We start from the raw sequence: 25,689 nt of genomic DNA on the forward strand, positions 1-25,689 counted from the left end.
TAAGGACCATAGTGAGCCGGCTATTCTCCATGACTGCTGAGGACCAGGTCCTTACGGCTCATGGACTTTAGACACAACCCTCACCTGTCAGACATACTGCGCATGCGCTTCTCTGACAGGTCCAACATAACAACATTATATCGCTGTGAAGGCTGCGTCCAATCCCGACAAGCGGAGCGCACGGTAAGCCACGCCCCTCGTAGGGATTGGTCAGTTTTCGGAAGTTTGTGGAATTTCCGGCTGCAGACTTCCGCTGTGTGTTATTGGTTACTGCTCAGTGAGGGGCGGGGCTCCTGTTGGAGGAGGCAGCGGCTCTTCTGGCAGTTCTCACCGGCGGTCCTGTGTGCGGCGCCATGGGCAAGAAGGATAAATGGGACCGAGGTGAGAGGCCCTGCACGGAATGCTGGGAGGTGTAGTTCTTTCATCATGGTGCTGGCACTTCTGCTTCCCCTGTATTGTGTCAGATTGTGAGGCCAGCTGAAGCTCTTAAAGGGGCCGGTGTGTACAGGAGATATATATATACTGCTGCTGTATGTTAGGGTAGTCGGAGTCCCGGGGCTCCGGCTGGTGTGACTACACTTCCCAGCATGCCCCAATAGCCGCAGGAGGGCGGGCGGCTGCGGGTCGTGGCCCCCGTAGGTCCGGGCGGGCGCTGCGGGTCGTGGCCCCCGTAGGTCCGGGGGGGCGCTGCGGGTCGTGGCCCCCGTAGGTCCGGGCGGGCGCTGCGGGTCGTGGCCCCCGTAGGTCCGGGCGGGCGCTGCGGGTCGTGGCCCCCGTAGGTCCGGGCGGGCGCTGCGGGTCGTGGCCCCCGTAGGTCCGGGCGGGCGCTGCGGGTCGTGGCCCCCGTAGGTCCGGGCGGGTCGTGCGGGATTTGGGTCCGGTAGCTCCGGGCGGGTCGTGGGTCTGGGTGGGCTCTGTGGGTCGGGCTGCATGTTGTGGCCCCTGTAGGTCGGGCTGCATGTTGTGGCCCCTGTAGGTCGGGCTGCATGTTGCACTGTTAGATGCGGCTGACATTGACCCCCTGTGCTCATCCTCATTACAGATAAGAAGAAATCCAAGAAACGTCACTATGATGAAGAGGAGGAGGAGGAGGATGAGGCGCCCACCACTGACCAGGAAGCCGTGCCCTCTGCAGCCGGGAAGCAGGTGGATGAGGCCGGCACCAAGCTGGATGAGTACAACGCCAAGGACTACAGGTCACAGATGCCCCTGAAGGGCGACCATGCCTCCCGTCCCCTCTGGGTGGTAAGTGTCCTGAAGGTTCTGCTGATTTCCTATCGTTCTTCCGTAACACGACAGTCTGGCTGTGATGGGGTTATACTACCCACAATCCTTTGCTGTGTGGATGAGCAGAGCCGGGTCTGTGTGGTGGTCTCTTCATTCTCTCCCTCCACAGACACAATAACTCACAGGTTTAGCAGAAGGAGGATGTGTGAGAACCTGTCCAGGCCTCGTACTTCTCACAGCTGAGGGTTTGCTACAGTTGTATCCCACCTTAGAAATCGGCCTGGTACAGTTTAGCTGCACTGATTGTTATTGCTGCCCTGAAGGTTTGGAGGCCACCAGTGTCCGTCCAGAGGAGATGCCCAATGCAGGTGTGAACAGAGCCATAGTGATGACACCAGTGCAGGAGTGTGTGAGCCTTTATAAAGCGTCAGATGAGCCTGTAATCACTGCACATGGTGTAACGTCCACACCGGACGTGACTGTGGCGATCCAGTCCTACCATGAAAGGTTTTCTGTCCGCCATTGTCTTACAATCTGATGATGTTACAGAGTCTCTCCATTCTGTTTAGGAGTGTGATACGAGGTTCTCAGCACCCTCACATAAGCCTGGAGCCCATCCACGGGGCAGAGTGACCTGGCTTCCTGGCAGTGCCTAATCCATGCTGCATTTCCTGGGAGAACTTTCATTGGCAGTCATGGGGTCTCAGAAGGGGACAGTTATATAGGGATGGCCAATTAAAAAGCTTTCCACAGTTGGGAGATGAATGCCCCATAACCAGAACCCCCTTTTATAAATAATTGCAGATACGACATACATGTGAGGGGGAGGGAGACATCCTGCGCTGGGAACGTGTTAATATTAGAGGCACCTCAGGCCTAATCTCCATATTGTACATCCACCTGCATGGAAACTTCTGGAAAAATACTCTTTATCCATACAGAAAAACTGGAGGCGGAGCTGGGCCCTCTGGAGGATGTCTCGTGGGGGGAGCTGGGCCCTCTGGAGGATGTCTCGTGGGGGGAGCTGGGCCCTCTGGAGGATGTCTCGTGGGGGGAGCTGGGCCCTCTGGAGGATGCCTCGTGGGCGGCGCTGGGCCCTCTGGAGGATGCCTCGTGGGCGGCGCTGGGCCCTCTGGAGGATTCCTCGTGGGCGGCGCTGGGCCCTCTGGAGGATGCCTCGTGGGCGGCGCTGGGCCCTCTGGAGGATTCCTCGTGGGCGGCGCTGGGCCCTCTGGAGGATGCCTCGTGGGCGGCGCTGGGCCCTCTGGAGGATGCCTCGTGGGCGGCGCTGGGCCCTCTGGAGGATGCCTCGTGGGCGGCGCTGGGCCCTCTGGAGGATGCCTCGTGGGCGGCGCTGGGCCCTCTGGAGGATGCCTCGTGGGCGGCGCTGGGCCCTCTGGAGGATGCCTCGTGGGCGGCGCTGGGCCCTCTGGAGGATGCCTTGTGGGCGGCGCTGGGCCCTCTGGAGGATGCCTTGTGGGCGGCGCTGGGCCCTCTGGAGGATGCCTCGTGGGCGGCGCTGGGCCCTCTGGAGGATGCCTCGTGGGCGGCGCTGGGCCCTCTGGAGGATGCCTCGTGGGCGGCGCTGGGCCCTCTGGAGGATGCCTCGTGGGCGGCGCTGGGCCCTCTGGAGGATGCCTCGTGGGCGGCGCTGGGCCCTCTGGAGGATGCCTCGTGGGCGGCGCTGGGCCCTCTGGAGGATGCCTCGTGGGCGGCGCTGGGCCCTCTGGAGGATGCCTCGTGGGCGGCGCTGGGCCCTCTGGAGGATGCCTCGTGGGCGGCGCTGGGCCCTCTGGAGGATGCCTCGTGGGTGGCGCTGGGCCCACTGGAGGATGCCTCGTGGGCGGCTCTGGGCCCACTGGAGGATGCCTCGTGGGCGGCGCTGGGCCCTCTGGAGGATGCCTCGTGGGCGGCGCTGGGCCCTCTGGAGGATGCCTCGTGGGTGGCGCTGGGCCCTCTGGAGGATGCCGTGTAGAAAGAGGTCTCGGGGATGACCCCCCAGTTGTCATTGGGTGAGCAGCACCGCTTGTCCCAGCTATATCTTCTGGGCGGCGCTGGGCCCTCTGGAGGATGCCTCGTGGGCGGCGCTGGGCCCTCTGGAGGATGCCTTGTAGAAAGAGGTTTCGGGGATGACCCCCCAGTTGTCATTGGGTGAGCGGCACCTCTTGTCCCAGCTATATCTTCTGGGCGGAGCTGGGCCCTCTGGAGGATGCCTCGTGGGCGGCGCTGGGCCCTCTGGAGGATGCCTCGTGGGCGGCGCTGGGCCGTCCGGAGGATGCCTTGTAGAAAGAGGTCTCGGGGATGACCCCCCCCCAGTTGGGTGAGCGGCACCGCTTGTCCCAGCTATATCTTCTGCACCACGTGTAGAGAACCCCAGAAAGTGGGAATGGCCCCGATGGATTGTGTCCTAGATGTCGGAGAGATGAGGGAGGGGTCCTGCATATGTTTTGGCTGCCCCATACTGGCAGGATGTTGGCTCCAGACAGTGTACTCTTCTCTCCAGTTGGATCAGTCTCCACCGGTCTGTGTTTTGGGCTTTGTGGAGGGTTTAGACCTGACCAGTGAAGTTGGCATTAGCCTGGATATTCTATATGGCCAGGAAACTGACCAGGATCCCCATGGTAATCACTTTCATAGCTAAGGAAATAGGATTAAAGACAATGGAAAGTCTATGAAATAAGAGAGGCTCTTAAGAAATCCGAAAACATCTGTGCCCAATGGCTGGACACTCCGGGCCCCGCTCCTCCATCACCCCCTAGGGGCAGGACTCCCTCGCATTGTCCTGGTGCAGAGGGTGATGGGGGGTGGAGACCAGTTCTTGGCTTGCTGGGCCGGTGCTGTTCCACAGATGTTATAACAGAGGACACCAGACTTCTTTTTGGATAGACAGTTTATTGCAGTTCAATTAATACCTTTACATTGGACTAGGCTGTGGTAACAGGGATGCAGGGCGGTGGTAAGGGGGGCGCGGGGCTGTGGTAACAGGGATGCAGGGCGGTGGTAAGGGGGGCGCGGGGCTGTGGTGACTGGGCGCTAGGCTGCTGTGGTAAGGGGGGCGCGGTGCTGTGGTGACTGGGCGCTAGGCTGCTGTGGTAAGGGGGGCGCGGGGCTGTGGTGACTGGGCGCTAGGCTGCTGTGGTAAGGGGGGCGTGGGCTGTGGTGACTGGGCGCTAGGCTGCTGTGGTAAGGGGGGCGCGGGGCTGTGGTGACTGGGCGCTAGGCTGCTGTGGTAAGGGGGGCGTGGGCTGTGGTAACTGGGCGCTAGGCTGCTGTGGTAAGGGGGGCGCGGGGCTGTGGTAACTGGGCGCTAGGCTGCTGTGGTAAGGGGGGCGCGGGGCTGTGGTGACTGGGCGCTAGGCTGCTGTGGTAAGGGGGGCGCGGGGCTGTGGTGACTGGGTGTGAGGCTGCTGTGGTAAGGGGGGCGCGGGGCTGTGGTGACTGGGCGCTAGGCTGCTGTGGTAAGGGGGGCGCGGGGCTGTGGTGACTGGGCGCTAGGCTGCTGTGGTAAGGGGGGCGCGGGGCTGTGGTGACTGGGCGCTAGGCTGCTGTGGTAAGGGGGGCGCGGGGCTGTGGTGACTGGGCGCTAGGCTGCTGTGGTAAGGGGGGCGCGGGGCTGTGGTGACTGGGCGCTAGGCTGCTGTGGTAAGGGGGGCGCGGGGCTGTGGTGACTGGGTGTGAGGCTGCTGTGGTAAGGGGGGCGCGGGGCTGTGGTAACTGGGTGTGAGGCTGCTGTGGTAAGGGGGGCGCGGGGCTGTGGTGACTGGGCGCAGGCTGTAATAAAACTGGCCAACAAATTTTCAAAAGTTGTTTGGTTGAGAAATAAAATGATCCATTTCTTAATGATTTTTTTTGTGCTGAATTCAAATATCACAAGGAAAAGTGTGAATTGTCTCTAGTTCCTCTGATATGGGAGATTTCTCATGTTACTGCTTTGTGAATTGTATAGAATACAGTATAATAGCCGACAGATTTATTACTTCTGCATCATAAGGAAGCGCGGTCACTGTTCATAAACCTCTGAAATATATTCATAGGAAACTTAGTTCTATCTGAAATCAACTACAATTTACAGGCAGATCTAAGAATTGTTACAAATTAATTCTGTTTATTGACCTCTGGGATGTCGCTCCTTATTCAATGGCTTTTCGGTGCATTTACACCTGTCTTTTGCACAAAACAATGTTCCGCAGCACACCAGCATAAATGTAAAAAAGTGCTGTTTATTCCAAAAAGGTGCACAAATTCACAAGAGATGCAACGTTTCAATCTTCTCTCAAGGTCATTATCAAGCATTATCATGATCTTGAGAGAAGATTGAAACGTTGCATTTTTTGTGAATTTGTGCACCTTTTTGGTGTAAACAGCACTTTTTTTTTACATTTATATGCACAAGCCAAAAAGACAGAAATGGCTGCACATCGCACCCATGGCCAACACGAAAGCTTATTCAGCTACATTTAAAACCAACATCAGAAGTTAGTATATAATTTGGCCAAACCATATTGCCTCATGCACCACGTGCAGGTCATGTGTATCAGAAGACCTTGTTTTGTATTTTTGGGATCCTGTAGCCAAAGGACTTACTCTGCAGGCACCCGCTGCATCACATTTGGAAGTGCGGCTTTCTCCTGCTTCTACACGTCTTTTGTATTCATACATGGGATTGTCTCTGATAACTGTCCAATAGTAATCTGCAAGCATTGATAGCTTCCATTTACCCCGATACCTTAGGCTAGGTTCACACTGCGTTTTTGCAATCTGTTTTTTTCATCTGTTTTTTGCAAAAAAGCGGATGAAAAACTGATGCATTTGTGTGCATCCGTTTTGATCAGTTTTTCCATTGACTTCCATTATTAAAAAAACAAAACACGTATCGAAATGGATCGTTTTTTGTAACGGACACAAAAGTCATGTTGACACTACTTTTGTGTCCGTTAAAAAAAAAAAAACGGATCGTTTTTTTTTTTTTATAATGGAAGCCAATGGAAAAGCAGATGAAAGCGGATGCACACAAATGCATCTGTTTTTCTTTCATCTGTTTTTCCGGATGAAAAACACGGGTAGCTAAAACGGAGTGTGAACCTAGCCTTATACCATAACTATTGGTCATTCTAAGATGATGCAATATACCAGTTGATGATGCAATACTGATGATGCAAACTTTTCCTAGTATTGTATCACAGGCTGTGAGAAATATAGAAAGTACGTCTATATCTCGAAAATTAGAGCCAATTTCAAAATTTGACCATCATTTTCAATCTCTGCCCCCAAAATTAGTTTAGTTCAACTGTTTTCATGTCGGCACCTTTTTGGCTGTTGACCAGTGTAACCTTTCTCTGCCTCCTCAGGCCCCGGATGGACACATCTTCTTAGAAGCCTTTTCCCCAGTCTATAAATACGCTCAGGATTTCCTTGTGGCCATCTCGGAGCCGGTGTGCCGGCCGGTGCACATTCACGAGTATAAGCTGACGGCCTACTCCCTGTACGCTGCGGTCAGTGTGGGGCTGCAGACCTCCGACATTATTGAGTACTTACAGAAGCTGAGCAAGACCGGTGTCCCTGAGGGGATTGTGCAGTTCATCAAGGTGAGCGTTCAGGACACAGGTCCCTCCTTACAGCGGGCGGCGGGTGATTGGCACACTGCAGAGATGTGGGGGAGATATGGCAGTCACTGGGGCCTTCTGGCTGACATACACAAAGGCTCCAGGGTCTATGGAGAACCATTATCAGGCTGTGTTCTGGGAACATCATCCCCATTTACTTCTGTGTATTATTTTGATTCTTTATTCTTTCCCCTATGGCCGCTTGCTGTCAGTGAACGGTCACATTAGAGGCTGAGAAGCTGCTGCTGGCAGGGCCGGTGATTGTCCATTGCCTCTTACACGGTTGTCTCTAATTCTTGTCTGCAGCTCTGCACAGTCAGCTATGGGAAGCTGAAGCTGGTCCTGAAGCACAACAGGTGAGCTGAGGTCTGGAGGATAGCCAGGCGAGAGCCGCAGGGGGGTGTGGGGGGCTGGGATAGCCTGGCGAAGGCTGCTGAGGGATACACTCCCCCCACCTGTCCGGTATACTGCCGAGGGCCGCAGTGGGGGGTGGAGAGGATAGCCTGCCGAGTGCCGTGGGATCTGGTCCTGAGCCTCATTGTGGTCCGTGCTCTGTATCAGCTGCTTACGTAGTCCGGCGGCTCTGCTCCTGTGGTATAGGCTGGGGCAGTATATCCTGTATGTATATCCTGTATGTACAGTATATCCTGTATGTATATCCTGTATGTATATCCTGTATGTACAGTATATCCTGTATGTATATCCTGTATGTACAGTATATCCTGTATGTATATCCTGTATGTACAGTATATCCTGTATGTATATCCTGTATGTACCAGTATATCCTCTATGTATATCCTGTATGTACAGTATATCCTCTATGTATATCCTGTATGTACCAGTATATCCTCTATGTATATCCTGTATGTACAGTATATCCTCTATGTATATCCTCTATGTACAGTATATCCTCTATGTATATCCTCTATGTACAGTATATCCTCTATGTACAGTATATCCTGTATGTATATCCTCTATGTACCAGTATATCCTGTATGTATATCCTCTATGTACCAGTATATCCTGTATGTATATCCTCTATGAACAGTATATTCTATACAAATCTCCTCTATGTACAGTATATCCTGTATGTATATATAGGTACTTTGTGGAGAGCGCCCATCCAGAGGTCATTCAGGATCTTCTTAAAGATAGCGTCATCCGCAGCTGCAGACTGAGGAACGAGGAGGGAGAGGAGACCGAGCTGATCACTGAGACCTTCACAAGCAAATCCGCTGTAAGTGCATTCAGTGACAGCAAGCAGAGGTATATAACACCACCAGGGAAGACACTGGTAATACACCATATAATATAATACACTGCTGTATACCTACACAGAATGGGGAGATATATACACACTCATACAGGAGGGGGATAATAAGTATATCATACACTGCTGTATACATACACAGAATGGAGAGATATATACACACTCATACAGGAGTATAATAAGTATATAATACACTGCTGTATACCTACACAGAATGGGGAGATATATACACACTCATACAGGAGGGGGATAATAAGTATATCATACACTGCTGTATACATACACAGAATGGAGAGATATATACACACGCATATAGGAGGAGGATAATAAGTATATAATACACTACCGTATACCTACACAGAATAGAGAGATATATACACACTCATACAGGAGGATAATACGTATATAATACACTGCTGTATACCTACACAGAATAGAGATATATATACACACACACTCATACAGGAGGAGGATAATAAGTATATAATACACTGCTGTATACCTACACAGAATGTTATATATACACACTCATACAGGAGGATAATAAGTATATTATACACTGCTGTATACCTACACTTAATGGGGATATATACACACTCATACAGGAGGGGGATAATAATTATATAATACACTGCTGTATACCTACACAGAATGGAGAGATATATACACACTCATACAGGAGGAGGATAATAATTATATAATACACTGCTGTATACCTACACAGAATGGAGATATATATACACACTCATACAGGAGGATAATAAGTATATAATACACTGCTGTATACCTACACAGAATGGAGAGATATATACACACTCATACAGGAGGATAATACGTATATAATACACTGCTGTATACCTACACAGAATGGAGAGATATATACACACACACTCATACAGGAGGAGGATAATAAGTATATAATACACTGCTGTATACCTACACAGAATGTTATATATACACACTCATACAGGAGGATAATAAGTATATAATACACTGCTGTATACCTACACTTAATGGGGATATATACACACTCATACAGGAGGGGGATAATAATTATATAATACACTGCTGTATACCTACACAGAATGGAGAGATATATACACACTCATACAGGAGGATAATAAGTATATAATACACTGCTGTATACCTACACAGAATGGAGAGATATATACACACTCATACAGGAGGATAATACGTATATAATACACTGCTGTATACCTACACAGAATGGAGAGATATATACACACTCATACAGGAGGAGGATAATAAGTATATAATTCTGTATATTTATTCTGTGTAGGTATATAGCAGTGTATTATATACTTATTATCCTCCTGTATGAGTGTGTATATCTCCCCATTCTGTGTAGGTATACAGCAGTGTATTATATACTTATTATCCTCCTGTATGAGTGTGTATATATCTCCCCATTCTGTGTAGGTATACAGCAGTGTATTATATACTTATTATCCTCCTGTATGAGAGTGTATATATCTCCATTCTGTGTCGGTATACAGCAGTGTATTATATACTTATTATCCCCCTGTGTGTGTGTATATATCTCTCTCCATTCTGTGTAGGTATACAGCAGTGTATTATATACTTATTATCCTCCTGTATGAGTGTGTATATATCCCCATTCTGTGTAGGTATACAGCAGTGTATTATATACTTATTATCCCCCTGTGTGTGTGTATATATCTCTCTCCATTCTGTGTAGGTATACAGCAGTGTATTATATACTTATTATCCCCCTGTATGTGTGTGTGTATATATCTCTCTCCATTCTGTGTAGGTATACAGCAGTGTATTATACACTGTATATAATAACTAGGGGGACAGGCAGCAGAGTTATCTAATAGTTGGCACTGCTCCCAGCACAATCCTGATGGTATGAACGGTGACCAAGAAATAAATGCGGTTTAGCTGATGTAATCGGCTGTTCTCAGCTGAACATGAATAAGTCCATTGACAGAGCTGAGACTATAGGTCGGATGTATGCAGCGGTGATCAGCGGTAAGTAACCTGATATTATTTGGGGCAGGATGTGGTCACATGGGGCCTAAGAGCCTTACAGCACATGAGCCTCACGGCATCACAGACTAAGCGGCTTCCTACATTTATAGACAGATACAAGTTGGGTAAAGTTCTTACTTTTTTTTTTTTTTTAGCACCATTTGACAACCTTACATAACAATGGACAGGACGTTCTCTGGGCCCTGTAAGGTCTCGGCCCTAACAAGTCCACAGTGCATAAAATTGTATAGGTTGTAAGGTGAATGTCATATAGTGAACAAGAGATCAGTGAGTGCCCGATCAGCACGTTATGTCACTGATCATAGACACAGATGATGGGGGGGGGGGGCTTCCTATCCCTCAGCCACTCACCTGGGGTTACATCCTTCCCAGATCTCAAAGACGGCTGATCCAGCTGGCGGCCCCTCCACCTCCCAGGTCCCAGAGACGCAGAATAAAACGGACGTCCCCTCCGACCTGTTTGAGTTCTATGAACAGATGGACAAAGAGGAAGAGGAGGAGGAAGAGACGCAGACTGTATCATTCGAGGTTAAACAGGTACAAAATATCAGTAATGTAATATGTGTACACAGTGACCCCACCAGCAGAATAGTGAGCGCAGCTCTGGAGTATAATACTGTAATGTAACTTTGGCCCCACCCATGCCTGCTGAGAACCTAAGGGGCATTCACAGTGATCCTCTGCCCCTCTGTGCCCAGGTCCCCTGGGTCCTGTACGTCCTGGGTCCTGTGCCCCTCTGTGCCCGGGTCCTCTGCGCCCTGTTACCCTTGGTCCTGTGCTCCTCTGCGCCCTGTTCCCCTGGGTCCTCTGCCCTTCTGCACCCTGTTCCCCTGAGTCCTCTGCCCTTCTGCACCCTGTTCCCCTGAGTCCTCTGCCCTTCTGCACCCTGTTCCCCTGGGTCGTCTGCCCCTCTGTTCCTCGGTCGTCTGCCCCTCTGTGCCTCGGTCGTCTGCCCCTCTGCGCCCGGGTCGTCTGCCCCTCTGCGCCCTGTTCCCCTGGGTCCTTTGCCCTTCTGCGCCCTGTTCCCCTGGGTCCTCTGCTCCTCAGTGCCTGGGTCCTCTGCCCCTCTGCGCCCGGTTCCCCTGAGTCCTCTGCACCTCTGCTGGGGGGTTCCCCTGGGTCCTCTGCACCTCTGCGGGGGGTTCCCCTGGGTCCTCTGCTCCTCTGTGCCTGGGTCCTCTGCCCCTCTGCGCCCGGTTCCCCTGGGTCCTCTGCACCTCTGCGGGGGTTCCCCTGGGTCCTCTGCTCCTCTGTGCCTGGGTCCTCTGCCCCTCTGCGCCCGGTTCCCCTGGGTCCTCTGCCCCTCTGCGTGGGGTTCCCCTGGGTCCTCTGCTCCTCTGTGCCCAGGTCCCCTGCACCTCTGCTCCCGCTTCCCCTGGGTCCTCTGCCCCTCTGCGCCCGGTTCCCCTGGGTCCTCTGCCCCTCTGCGCCCGGTTCCCCCTGGGTCCTCTGCCCCTCTGCGGAGGGTTCCCCTGGGTCCTCTGCCCCTCTGTGCCCGGTTCCCCCTGGGTCCTCTGCCCCTCTGCGCCCGGTTCCCCCTGGGTCCTCTGCCCCTCTGCGCCCAGTTCCCCTGGGTCCTCTGCCCCTCTGCGCCCGGTTCCCCGTGGGTCCTCTGCCCCTCTGCGCCCAGTTCCCCTGGGTCCTCTGCCCCTCTGCGCCCGGTTCCCCCTGGGTCCTCTGCCCCCCTGCGCCCAGTTCCTCTGGGTCCTCTGCTCCTCTGTGCGCTGGGATTACTGATCAGTTAATCGGCTTCAGAGGATTGCTGCTGAAAATCTAACTGTTCATTAATACTGAGTTAACATCTATGTTGGTAAAAGGCTTTTCCTTCTGAGGCGACGTCTGCAGCTTTTTCCTCTCCTGCGCGGTCCTGCAGTGTCACCTCTCCTGCGCGGTCCTGCGGTGTCACCTCTCCTGCGCGGTCCTGCGGTGTCACCTCTCCTGCGCGGTCCTGCGGTGCCACCTCTCCTGTGCGGTCCTGCGGTGTCACCTCTCCTGCGCGGTCCTGCGGTGTCACCTCTCCTGCGCGGTCCTGCGGTGTCACCTCTCCTGCGCGGTCCTGCGGTGTCACCTCTCCTGCGCGGTCCTGCGGTGTCACCTCTCCTGCGCGGTCCTGCGGTGCTACCTCTCCTGCGCGGTCCTGCGGTGTCACCTCTCCTGCACGGTCCTGCAGTGCTACCTCTCCTGCGCGGTCCTGCAGTGCTACCTCTCCTGCGCGGTCCTGCGGTGTCACCTCTCCTGCGCGGTCCTGCGGTGTCACCTCTCCTGCGCGGTCCTGCGGTGTCACCTCTCCTGCGCGGTCCTGCGGTGCTACCTCTCCTGCGCGGTCCTGCGGTGTCACCTCTCCTGCACGGTCCTGCAGTGCTACCTCTCCTGCGCGGTCCTGCAGTGCTACCTCTCCTGCGCGGTCCTGCGGTGTCACCTCTCCTGCGCGGTCCTGCGGTGTCACCTCTCCTGCGCGGTCCTGCGGTGTCACTTCTCATGGTTCTGCAGTTTGGGCAGAGCCGGTCGCCCGTTCTCTGAGCCCTGTATCACTTGTGACTGTATCAGGGTGTGTGTACACTGCTCTGTATAGGCGTCTCCTCCCTTTAAGGATTGGAGGAAACTTTTATTTGTCTCCTCACTCCTCCTCATCTAATCCTAATGTTTGGACAGAACTGGGAGCAGCCGGGTGACTGGATACTGGGGATCTTTATGCGGCCGGGTGACGGGATCCTGGGGATCTTTATGCGGCCGGGTGACTGGATCCTGGAGATCTTTATGCGGCCGGGTGACTGGATCCTGGAGATCTTGATGCGGCCGGGTGATGGGATCCTGGAGATCTTTATGCGGCCGGGTGACGGGATCCTGGGGATCTTTGCGGCAGAAGTCATTGCTGTATTGGCTTCTAGAGGTCTCTGAAGGTTTGAGCCTTACTGAATATCAGGTTCTTATAGAGCGGTAGTGAGGGACATTGGCTCAGTGACGCCTCTAACACCGGCCGGGCTGCTAGAAATGCTCCTTAGCTGATAATCTGCCCATGTTAAAGTGAGAGTGATCAGCGAGAAGCAGGAAACCGCTGATCCTCAGCTGATGGCATCTGGTGTGCGGCTTCTCTCACATCTCCCTATGTAAACGTCTTTGTGCGGCCAATAGCATTAAGTGGCCTCAGGATTAATGGCTTCTGAAGGCAAAGCAAACCAACGCCAATCTCAGGCCGTGTACGTTACTTCTCTGTACCCAACTCTGCTGACTGGATAGAAGTATAAGGCTCAGATGATGTTGGCTAATGGCCGTGTGCACTGTACCCTGTGGGTCTCCCACTGTCCCTTGTATATCTGGGATTTCTCGTGTCCTTCCGTTAGTTTATATAGAATTCCTTTATGGATTCTCCTTGGGTCCCTTCTCAGGCTGCGCACCCTGTAAATATGTGCCCCTTTCAGTAATGTTTCCCTTCATCTTGTATAGGAAATGATTGAGGTCCTACAGAAGCAGTGCATCCACCTAGAGTACCCGCTCCTGGCAGAATACGACTTCAGAAACGACACCATGAACCCGGACATCAACATCGACCTGAAGCCCACCGCCGTCCTGCGGCCGTACCAGGAGAAGAGTCTGCGCAAGATGTTTGGCAACGGTCGTGCTCGCTCCGGGGTGATCGTGCTGCCGTGCGGTGAGCGTCTTGTGGTCTTCGCTTTCTTCAGTGTTCTCTGCAGCTGACAGGAGGGGGCGCCAATTATCCAGAGCTCATAACAAGGTCAAGGCACTGTCTCGCTGCCCGTCATGGAGAGTGAGGGGGCTGTGAACCCAAATCCATCCATTCAGCTTCTGAGTCCTGTAGTATGGGAGCCCCTGTATAATACACACGCACACACACACATATACATACATATACATGCTTTTCCTCTTTGCACAGCGCTACCCTTTATTCTCATGTTGTCAGTGGTATTGCAGCTCCATTACATTGAAGTGAACAGCTATGTATTTGTAATCCCATGTATAGGGGTTCTGCAGCGGCGGTCGGCCTTTTTTTAATATATATTGCTCCTGGTGTGTATAAAACAATAAACATGTTATCCTTACCTGTCCACGACAAACTTGTCCCAGCAGTGAAAGCCCACTCGGACAGTGACTGAGACAGGACAGCCCCACGGCGAGTGATTGGCTGAGCTGGCTACCACTCCCGAGATGAGTTTCTTGGAAGTGGGGGACATGGGCCATACCAGAGGAGGACGATGGGGGACACTGGTCCGCACCAGAGGAGCACGGCGGGGGACACGGGCCCACACCAGACGGGGGGGGGGGGGGGGGGGGGGGGTTGCGGCAGGGGACATGGGCCCACACCAGAGGGGGGTGTCGGCGAGGGACACGGGCCCACACCAGATGGGGGTGACGGGAGAAGCCAGAGGAGGACAGCGGGGAAACAGGTGACACCAGAGGAGGACACGGGCCCACACCAGAGGGGGGTGACGGGGGAAGCCAGAGGCGGACAGCGGGGGCCCACACCAGAGGAGGCCTGCGGGGGACACGGGCCACACCAGAGGGGGGTGACGGGGGAAACAGGTGACACCAGAGGAGGACACGGGCCCACACCAGAGGAGGCCGGCGGGGCACACGGGCCACACCAGAGGGGGGCTGTGGGGGAAACATGTGACACCAGAGGAGGACACGGGCCCACACCAGAGGAGGCCGGCGGGGCACACGGGCCACACCAGAGGGGGGCTGTGGGGGAAACATGTGACACCAGAGGGGGACACGGGCCCACACCAGAGGAGGCCGGCGGGGGACACGGGCCACACCAGAGGGGGGTGACGGGGGAGTGCTGACAGGTAAATATAACATGTTTATTGTTTTATATGCACTGGGAGCCATGTATTACAAAAAATATGACTGCCACTGGACAACCCCTGTAGGGGTAGTGGGTGTAGAGGAGGACATGATGGAAGCAGTGTGGTCATAGATACAGTGATACACTGTATTACTGCTGGTTATTAAGGTGTTATACCTAGAAGCGAGGCGTAATGACGAGTAACAGAAGGGATATATCAGATCTTTTCCTGACATGGTGAATTGGTTTTATATATTCTGTATCCTCTGCTGGATGCTGATGGTCTCTCTGTGGGCAGGTGCCGGGAAGTCTCTGGTTGGCGTCACCGCCGCCTGCACAGTGAGGAAGAGATGCCTGGTGCTAGGGAATTCTGCCGTCTCCGTGGAGCAGTGGAAGGCGCAGTTCAAGATGTGGTCCACCATCGACGACAGCCAGATCTGTCGCTTCACCTCTGATGCCAAGGACAAGCCCATCGGCTGCTCCATCGCCATTAGCACTTACTCCATGCTGGGGCACACCACCAAGAGGTCGTGGGAGGCCGAGCGGGTGATGGAGTGGCTGAAAAGCCAGGAGTGGGGGCTGATGATCCTGGATGAGGTGCACACCATACCAGGTACAGGATGCATGGACTATGAGGTATACACGGGGGGAACGTGTGAGCGGAGATCAGGATGGACTAACACTTTACCAGTCACATCCAGAGCATTGAGGGTCACTACCCTGATCCCTAGGATGAGCTCCCATAATGCACTGCATAGACTATATACATCCTGCATGCCCACACACCTGGCAGTATACAGGTGGTAGCGGGAGATCTGGGGGGATGATAGTTAACGATTGCAGCTCTGGAGGGGAGTAGAGTCCGTCCCGTTACAGTGTTTGCTCGATTTTATATTTGGTCTTGTCCCCTAATTTACGTTTTTCATCTTTTTCAGCCAAGATGTTCCGTCGTGTTCTGACCATCGTCCAGGCTCACTGCAAGCTCGGCCTCACTGCCACGCTGGTCCGAGAGGACGACAAGATAGTCGACCTGAATTTTCTGATAGGCCCAAAGTTGTACGAAGCAAACTGGATGGAGCTGCAGAACAACGGCTACATCGCCAAGGTGCAGTGTGCGGAGGTAAGCGGTGAGGTAGCGTAACATACGATTGTTGAGTGTTACTAAAAAAAATAGTGAAAAAGTAAATTTTTATAAAAATCCCCCCCAAAAATGGTCTTGTCACGTCTTAGAGAGGAGCAAAAATGGGAATATGCAAAAACATGTGGCGGGAAGGGGTTAATGAGTGCCCAGCAATGTGGAGGCAGAGTATATACACTGTATACTGTATAGACACAACCAACCACAGAGAGGTGAAATAAACCTGATATCACTAAGGGCCGGGTTCACACTGCCTTCTTGCAATCCGCTTCTTTCATCCGATTTATGCAAAAAGAAGGGATGAAAAACAGATGAAAAGACGGAGGTATTTCTGTGCATCCGTTTTGATCTTTTTTTCCATTGACTTCCTTTATAAAAAAAAAAACAAAAAAAAAAAAAAAACATTCTTTTTTTTTTAATTTGGTGATCATGGTCGACCACGTTTTTGTGTACGCTAAAAAAAGAAGAGTGGATCAAAACAGATGCACCTGTTTTCATCCGTTTTTTGCATAAAACGCATTGTGATTCCAGCCTTGTATTAAATATAACGTTCTGTGTCCAGGATCAGAGGTGTGTAAGGTCGCTGTATCCCGGTATCGTATAAGAGAAAAGAATGGAGTATATAGCGTATCTGCAGGTATACACCATCCACCAGAGACTCTGGGACATCCCCCCCTCCTGATGTCCCCCATATGCCTCTGGGTGAGGGACACATAGAGGCAGCCGGCCACCCCAAAACATGTACAGTACATGAGATCCTAGACGTGGGACACATGGAGGCAGCCGGCCGCCCCCACACGTACATGAGGTCCTAGATGTGTGACACACGGAGGCAGCCGCCCACACGTGTACATGAGGTCCTAGACATGGGACACATGGAAGCAGCCGGCCGCCCACGTGTGTACATGAGGTCCTAGATGTGTGACACACGGAGGCAGCCTCCCCAGAACATGTACAGTACATGAGGTCCTAGATGTGTGACACATGGAGGCAGCCGGCCGCCCACACGTACATGAGGTCCTAGACGAGGGACACATGGAGGCAGCCGGCCGCCCACACGTACATGAGGTCCTAGACATGGGACACATGGAAGCAGCCGCCCACACGTACATGAGGTCCTAGACTAGGGACACATGGAGGCAGCCGGCCACCCACACGTACATGAGGTCCTAGACATGGGACACATGGAAGAAGCCGCCCACACGTACATGAGGTCCTAGACGAGGGACACATGGAGGCAGCCGGCCGCCCACACGTACATGAGGTCCTAGACGAGGGACACATGAAGGCAGCCGACCGCCCACACGTACATGAGGTCCTAGACATGGGACACATGGAAGCAGCCGCCCACACGTACATGAGGTCCTAGACATGGGACACATGGAGGCAGCCAGCCGTCCACACGTACATGAGGTCCCAGACGAGGGACACATGGAGGCAGCCAGCCACACGTACATGAGGTCCTAGACGAGGGACACATGGAGGCAGCCAGCCACACGTACATGAGGTCCTAGACGAGGGACACATGGAAGCAGACAGCCACACATACATGAGGTCCTAGACGAGGGACACATGGAAGCACCCGACCACACGTACATGAGGTCCTAGACGAGGGACACATAGAAGCAGCCAGCTGCCCACACGTACATGAGGTCCTAGACGAGGGACACATGGAAGCAGCCAGCCGCCCACACGTACATGAGGTCCTAGACATGGGACACATGGAAGCAGCCGCCCACACGTACATGAGGTCCTAGACGTCGGAATGTAGATTGTTAAGTCCTACATGAGCACATTGGATCTTTAGATTAAAAGCCCTCGTCCCAGTAGGGATTATCGGAGGATTTACCTATTGCGGCCATCCTCCTGGTGTATACATCTGACGCCTTAGTCTCCTGATCTCACATTGGTGACCAGTAAGCAGATTTTCCATCTTTATGTAATCGCCCCATATGTGTAAATCTAGTATATACACTATTAGTCGTTCTACTACATGGATTCTCTATAGGATCTTCATAAAGCCGATCTATTTCCCTGCCATCCTAAGCTCACTTAATGAGAAGCCTTGATGGAGAGCAGGATGCTGCAGAATCCATGATACCTACAGACCCTACGGCCAGAATGATGACCCCATACTGTATAGATGATCTGATGGGTTATTGTATACGCTGCTATACATTAGAGACATCATCATTCTGTATGTGGTCTCTGCCCTCCTGGGTCCAGCATAGCCCCCGTGTCCCCATAGCTCCGGGGTCCGGCATAGCCCCCGTGTCCCCCTAGCTCTTGGCTCCAGCATAGCCCCCGTATCCCCATAGCCCCTGTGTCCCCATAGCTCCTGGCTCCAGCATAGCCCCTGTATCCCCATAGCTCCTGGCTCCAGCATAGCCCCCTTGTCCCCATAGCTCCTGGCTCCAGCATAGCCCCCTTGTCCCCATAGCTCCTGGCTCCAGCATAGCCCCCGTATCCCCATAGCTCCTGGCTCCAGCATAGCCCCCGTATCCCCATAGCTCCTGGCTCCAGCATAGCCCCCGTATCCCCATAGCTCCTGGGTCCAGCATAGCCCCCTTGTCCCCATAGCTCCTGGCTCCAGCATAGCCCCTGTGTCCCCATAGCTCCTGGCTCCAGCATAGCCCCCTTGTCCCCATAGCTCCTGGCTCCAGCATACCCCCCGTATCCCCATAGCTCCTTGCTCCAGCATAGCCCCCGTGTCCCCATAGCTCCTTGCTCCAGCATAGCCCCCGTGTCCCCATAGCTCCTGCCTCCAGCATAGCCCCCGTGTCCCTATAGCTCTTGGCTCCAGCATAACCCCCGTGTCCCCATAGCTCCTGCCTCCAGCATAGCCCCCGTGTTCCCATAGCTCCTGGCTCCAGCATAGCCCCTGTGTCCCCATAGCTCCTGGCTCCAGCATAGCCCCTGTGTCCCCATAGCTCCTGGCTCCAGCATAGCCCCTGTGTCCCCATTGCCCTGACAGTCTGCTCTAGCAGCGGATCCTTCTTATCTCATGTAGACAGCACATCTCCACACCAATGGACAGATTATTAAAGCCAAAGCCAGTAATGGATTTGAAAAGAGGATACATCTCAGTCTTTCCTTTATGACCTGTTCCCTGTTTATAGTCCTTATGTTGCCGTGAGAAGTGTCTGGAATTGAGGCTGTCGCCGTGGGGAGCGGCTGGTGTTGGGGCTGTCGCCGTGGGGAGCGGCTGGCGTTGGGGCTGTCGCCGTGGGGAGCGGCTGGCGTTGAGGCTGTCGCCGTGGGGAGCGGCTGGCGTTGAGGCTGTCGCCGTGGGGAGCGGCTGGCATTGGGGCTGTCGCTGTGGGGAGCGGCTGGCATTGAGGCTGTTGCCGGTCGCCCCATTCAGCAGACAGACAAGCTGCGTGTCCTGAATACACTTGTGGCCTCCATGTTGGCTGCCGCCTCCCTCCTCTCTCTCTCTCCTTTCTCCCCAGGTCTGGTGCCCCATGTCCCCCGAGTTCTACAGAGAATACGTTGCCATCAAGACAAAGAAGAGGATTCTGTTGTACACCATGAACCCGAATAAATTCCGAGCCTGCCAGTTCCTGATTAAGTTCCATGAGCGGAGGAATGACAAGATCATTGTGTTTGCGGACAATGTGTTTGCGCTGAAGGAGTACGCCATCAGGCTCAACAAGTAGGTGGCCCTGCAGGACAATGAGCCCCAGAGCCCCCTGCCACCATCGCCGGCTCCCCCCGCTTGTTGTAGTTGTTGTTGTAGTTTTGGCTCATATATACTTGATAGGACCCTGGTCTATAGCTCTGTACTTTTGCTCCCAAATCACAGGCTCTGCAGCTCCTACAGGACTACAAATCCCAGCATGCCCTAACAGCTGAACAATCTACAGCTCCTAAGGCTTAGAGCATGCTGGGAGTTGTAGTTTAGCTACAGCTGGAGAGTCGTATATTACAGACTCCTCCACTATAGAATCCATGATCAGAACCAATAGTATCAGCTGCAGCCAAACGCTAAGGCCGTGTTCACACTGTGCATGAAGAACCTGAAAATCAGCGCAGGATCTGCTGCTGGAGTGCGAGCTTCAGATATCAGGTGTTCTTACATTATATCTGCTGAAGCCTCGGATACATCGTAACAGACAGAATGTGATACATTGTATCTGCTGAAGCCTCGGATACACTGTAGTATTGGAATGTGATACATTGTATCTGCTAAAGACTCGGATACACTGTAGTGACGGAATGTGATACATAGTGTCTGCTGAAGCCTCGGATACACTGTAGTGACAGAATGTGATACATAGTGTCTGCTGAAGCCTCGGATACATTATACCAGATGGAATGTGATACATTGTATCCGCTTCATAGGACCCTGCTGACTCGCACACAGCCCCGTTGTCCTCCAGGGTGATGTGACAGAGCGGGCGCCGCGCCAATGCCATTTGAACGCTTTCCTTTTTCTGTCCTTTTTGCTCCGGTGTGGTGGGTAATTGGTTATTATTCGTCTCTCCCCTCACACAGACGCCTCACAAGGATCCTTCATTTCTCCTGAAGAGATTAGGCGTGATGTGCAGGAATGTTACTAGACGCCTTCGCTGTTACGTGTGAGCGGACACGCAGTGACCTCAGGGCGACATCCCCCTCTCTCTAGCCTCCTCCTGTCAGAACCTCCGTCTCTCCAACCTCCTGCACCTCTTGGCCTTCTCCTGTCGCCTCCCCCTATCTGCGGCCTCCTCCTGTCTCTTCCCCCTCTCTGGGGCCTCCCCCTCTCTCTGCGGCCTCCCCCTCTCTCTGCGGCCTCCTCCTTTTGCCTTCTCCTGTCTCTGCGGCCTCCTCCTGTCGCCTCCCCCTCTCTCTGCGGCCTCCTCCTTTTGCCTTCTCCTGTCTCTGCGGCCTCCTCCTGTCGCCTCCCCCACTCTCTGCGGCCTCCTCCTGTCGCCTCCCCCACTCTCTGCGGCCTCCTCTTGTTGCCTTCTCCTGTCGCCTCCCCCCTCTCTCTGCGGCCTCCTCCTGTCGCCTCCCCCCCTCTCTCTGCAGCCTCCTCCTGTCACCTCCCCCTCTCTCGGCCTCCCCCTCTCTCCGGCCTCCTGTCACCTCCCCCTCTCTCGGCCTCCCCCTCTCTCCGGCCTCCTGTCACCTCCCCCTCTCTCCGGCCTCCTCCTGTCGCCTACAAGATTACAGTATAATGTTAGTGTTCCCATGATGGCAGAAGATGTATCTGCCCCTGAGCTTTGTCATCTTCCCTCCAGAGCTGCGCTCATAGAACATGATGTCACTGTATGGTGGGCTCACAGTAACAGGCCTCTGTTTTCTTATTTCTAGACCCTATATCTATGGGCCGACCTCCCAAGGAGAGAGGATGCAAATCCTGCAAAACTTCAAACACAACCCAAAGATCAACACCATCTTTATATCAAAGGTAAGAAGGTGGTGGGGGGGGGGGGGGCGTCTGGGGGTCGGCAGCTGTGTGTTTTATTCCTCAAGATCTCTGCTTGATGTCAGAAAATGGAAACTTCTATTCATGACCTAAAAAAACCTGATCATAGGGCGGAGCTGGTTACAGTGTTGGTGCTCCTGCCGGTCCTGGACACACTGCCGCATAGGATGGAATGAGTCCTGAGCCGACCCCCCGCTCCTTCCCCATTGCTTTACCCTGCCCCCCGCTCTGTCCCCCATTGCTGTGCCTGCCCCCCCGCTCTGTCCCCATCGCTGTGCCCGCCCCCCGCTCTGTCCCCATCGCTGTGCCCGCCCCCTGTCCAAAACTGTTCCCCCTAAAGTGAATGGCTGACAGTGGTTTCCTATCACCTGTGATGTTTTCCTGGTCTGTCCTGTACTCAGGAGAAGCTTCATGTCTTCTGCAGGTTGGTGACACTTCCTTTGATTTGCCTGAAGCGAATGTCCTGATCCAAATCTCATCACACGGAGGATCCCGCAGGCAGGAGGCGCAACGACTGGGCCGTGTCCTGAGAGCCAAGAAAGGTAAATGTATAAAGCTGCCCCAAATCCTCCCCACATGGGGGCAGCACTGTGTACATACATTACTGATCCTGTATTATACTCCAGAGCTGCCCTCACTATTCTGCTGGTGGGGTCACTGTGTACATACATTACATTACTGATCCTGTATTATACTCCAGAGCTGCCCTCACTATTCTGCTGGTGGGGTCACTGTGTACATACATTACTGATCCTGAGTTATATTATACTCCAGAGCTGCCCTCACTATTCTGCTGGTGGGGTCACTGTGTACATACATTACATTACTGATCCTGTATTATACTCCAGAGCTGCAGTCACTATTCTGCTGGTGGGGTCACTGTGTACATACATTACATTACTGATCCTGTATTATACTCCAGAGCTGCCCTCACTATTCTGCTGGTGGGGTCACTGTGTACATACATTACATTACTGATCCTTTACACAGTGACCTTACCAGCAGCTCTAGAGTATAATACAGGATGTATCTGCTCGGTGTAGGGATGTGGCTGCCTTGTACTCTGTCAGTATTTGGCAGCTGATGATGTCGCTCAGTGACTTGGCCGCACAATATGGACGCAGTCTTTGATGTGACTGTTCCCTCCTTGTGTTGATTCTTCTGTTAGTCTGTCTCTGCCCAGTTCACACTGTATTCACGTGGTCAGCCAGCTCTCCTGGAGTCCTTGTTCGGGTCACACTGTATTCATGTGGTCGGCCAGCTCTCCCGGAGTCCTCGTTTGGTTCTCACTGTGTTCACATGGTCGGCCAGCTCTCCCGGAGTCCTCGTTTGGTTCTCACTGTGTTCACATGGTCGGCCAGCTCTCCCGGAGTCCTCGTTTGTTTCTCACTGTGTTCACATGGTCGGCCAGCTCTCCCGGAGTCCTCGTTCGGTAGTCTCGGTGCTGTGTTAGCCGTCTCTGGGCTTTCTCAGACACTCTGCACAATCCTTTGGCCCTGTTTGCTGTGTTGGGAATCTTCCCACGTATCGATGCGGCCTCACAGCTTGGGGTGCTGACGCGGTAGGTGAGGAGGTGAGACCATCGCAGCCTCGGCATTTCCTTCACTTATTAAGTGCAGCTAATAGGCTTTAGCATTTCTCACGGCCTTTAACGCCAACACTTTGTTACCTTGTGGGGCTGGTGGGGGGGAGGGGGCTCTGCTGCTGGAATTATTTGCAGCCCCCCTTCTCTCCCCACTGTCTCCATCATTTCCCTCCTTCCTGCACTCAGCTCTGCTGCATGCGTCCTCTGATTTATGCCTCTTCATTACATTCCCGGCAGCAGGGTCCGGCCTACTTGCAACTTCTTTCCCAGATGTTTCAGTCTTGTACCTGTTACTGCCCGCGCCGCCATGTTCTGTTATCTACAGGTGGGACCCCTCTGCACTGTATACAGGGTGTGCGTCCCCCTCCGTGCTGTATACAGGGTGTGCGTCCCCCTCCGTGCTGTATACAGGGTGTGCGTCCCCCTCCGTGCTGTATACAGGGTGTGCGTCCCCCTCCGTGCTGTATACAGGGTGTGCGTCCCCCTCCGTGCTGTATACAGGGTGTGCGTCCCCCTCCGTGCTGTATACAGGGTGTGCGTCCCCCTCCGTGCTGTATACAGGGTGTGCGTCCCCCTCTGCGCTGTATACAGGGTGTGCGTCCCCCTCTGCGCTGTATACAGGGTGTGGGACCCCCTCTGCGCTGTATACAGGGTATGTATGTCATGTTCACTCTTCACGTTCTCTTCCAGGAATGGTTGCTGAGGAATACAACGCCTTCTTCTACTCGCTGGTTTCCCAGGACACTCAGGAAATGGCTTATTCCACTAAGAGGCAGCGATTCCTTGTGGACCAGGGCTACAGCTTTAAGGTATGGACGGTGCAGAGGGTCACATGGGTCAGAGGGGTCCGTATGGACGGTGCAGAGCATCTCATGGGTTAGAGGGGTCTGTATGGCCGGTCAGAGGGGTCCATATGGACAGTGCAGAGGGTCACATGGATCGGAGGGGTCCGTATGGCCGGTGCAGAGGGTCACATGGGTTAGAGGGGTCCGGCTGCCTCCACCGCAGTGATGCTCTGTGTCAGTCACTGAGGGTTTAGTCTTTATATTGGAAAGAGGGGCTATTGCCACTGTGATGATGCTCATTTACATAAATTTGATGATTATTGATCAGGTGATCACTAAGCTGGCCGGCATGGAGGAAGAGGACCTGGCCTTCTCCACCAAAGAGGAGCAGCAGCAGCTTCTTCAGAAAGTGCTGGCTGCCTCTGACCTCGACGCTGAAGAGGAAGTGGTGGCCGGAGAATTCGGATCAAAATCCACCCATGTAAGTCACAGGAAAGAGGGACCCAGGCGGCAGGGGGAGAGGGCACCCCCTCTGGGAGGCGGCAGGGGGAGAGGGCACCCCCTCTGGGAGGCGGCAGGGGGAGAGGGCACCCCCTCTGGGAGGCGGCAGGGGGAGAGGGCACCCCCTCTGGGAGGCGGCAGGGGTAGAGGGCACCCCCTCTGGGAGGCGGCAGGGAGAGGGCGCCCCCTCTGAGAGGCGGCAGGGGGAGAGGGCGCCCCCTCTGGGAGGCGGCAGGGGGAGAGGGCGCCCCCTCTGGGAGGCGGCAGGGGGAGAGGGCGCCCCCTCTGGGAGGCGGCAGGGGGAGAGGGCGCCCCCTCTGGGAGGCGGCAGGGGGAGAGGGCACCCCCTCTGGGAGGCGGCAGGGGGAGAGGGCACCCCCTCTGGGAGGCGGCAGGGGGAGAGGGCACCCCCTCTGGGAGGCGGCAGGGGGAGAGGGCCCCCCTCTGGGAGGCGGCAGGGGGAGAGGGCACCCCCTCTGGGAGACGGCAGGGGGAGAGGGCACCCCCTCTGGGAGGCGGCAGGGGGAGAGGGCACCCCCTCTGGGAGGCGGCAGGGGGAGAGGGGCCCCCCTCTGGGAGGCGGCAGGGGGAGAGGGCACCCCCTCTGGGAGACGGCAGGGGGAGAGGGCACCCCCTCTGGGAGGCGGCAGGGGGAGAGGGCACCCCCTCTGGGAGGCGGCAGGGGGAGAGGGCACCCCCTCTGGGAGGCGGCAGGGGAGAGGAGCCCAAGAGGTCGGAAGGAGGGAGGGCTCCCTCTGCCGCTGCAAGACTTCAGAGCAGAAGTCAGCAGATTAGATGAAACACAACCTCTCTATCTCGCCTTCACTCGGTTTCCTTCTGTCCATAGGTTGCCCGCCGCGTGGGCACCATGAGCTCCATGTCTGGGGCAGACGACACGGTGTATATGGAATACCAGGCTCCTAGAAACAAAGGCGCCAGCAACAAGCACGTACACCCGCTCTTCAAGCGCTTCCGCAAGTGACCACCTGGGTTCATCTGGTGCAGATCCAACCCACCGTCCATTCAGCAATATGGAGCAGGAAGAAGGTGGAAACCTTTTCTCAGCAGAGTCTCGCCTCGATCAGCTTATTTATTGCTGCATTTTCCTGTGGCTGATGCAGGCGGATGCACGGAGACGAATGTTCCTTACAGGAATAGTGACTGATGATGGTTCCTATAATGGATAATAATACATTGGCACGGAGCAGCTCCTATGTCTGGCGCTGCCCGCTGCCCCCGGGACGCCTCTTACACAGTTTATTTGTAAGTATACCGCACGGAAGGGTCCGCTTCATCCCTATAATATAACCTCTCACTTGGTTGTGA

The 25,689-nt window shown here is 54.2% G+C and overlaps 1 protein-coding gene across 1 annotated transcript; it reads left to right on the plus strand.

Moving 5' to 3' along the window:
- Positions 1–274: 274 nt before the first annotated feature.
- Positions 275–25,689, plus strand: ERCC3 (ERCC excision repair 3, TFIIH core complex helicase subunit). The gene is made up of 15 exons (XM_069982390.1): positions 275–381; positions 1,043–1,245; positions 6,576–6,812; positions 7,137–7,186; positions 7,932–8,067; positions 10,510–10,674; positions 13,582–13,786; positions 15,240–15,554; positions 15,877–16,061; positions 19,532–19,734; positions 21,378–21,474; positions 21,917–22,034; positions 23,768–23,886; positions 24,191–24,343; positions 25,211–25,689. Exons 1-15 carry the CDS (start codon positions 354–356, stop codon positions 25,343–25,345), a joined length of 2,349 nt encoding a protein of 782 aa, XP_069838491.1. The 5' UTR covers positions 275–353; the 3' UTR covers positions 25,346–25,689.

Source organism: Dendropsophus ebraccatus, chromosome 9 (genome assembly GCF_027789765.1).
Source record: "Dendropsophus ebraccatus isolate aDenEbr1 chromosome 9, aDenEbr1.pat, whole genome shotgun sequence".
Taxonomy (NCBI): domain Eukaryota; kingdom Metazoa; phylum Chordata; class Amphibia; order Anura; family Hylidae; genus Dendropsophus; species Dendropsophus ebraccatus.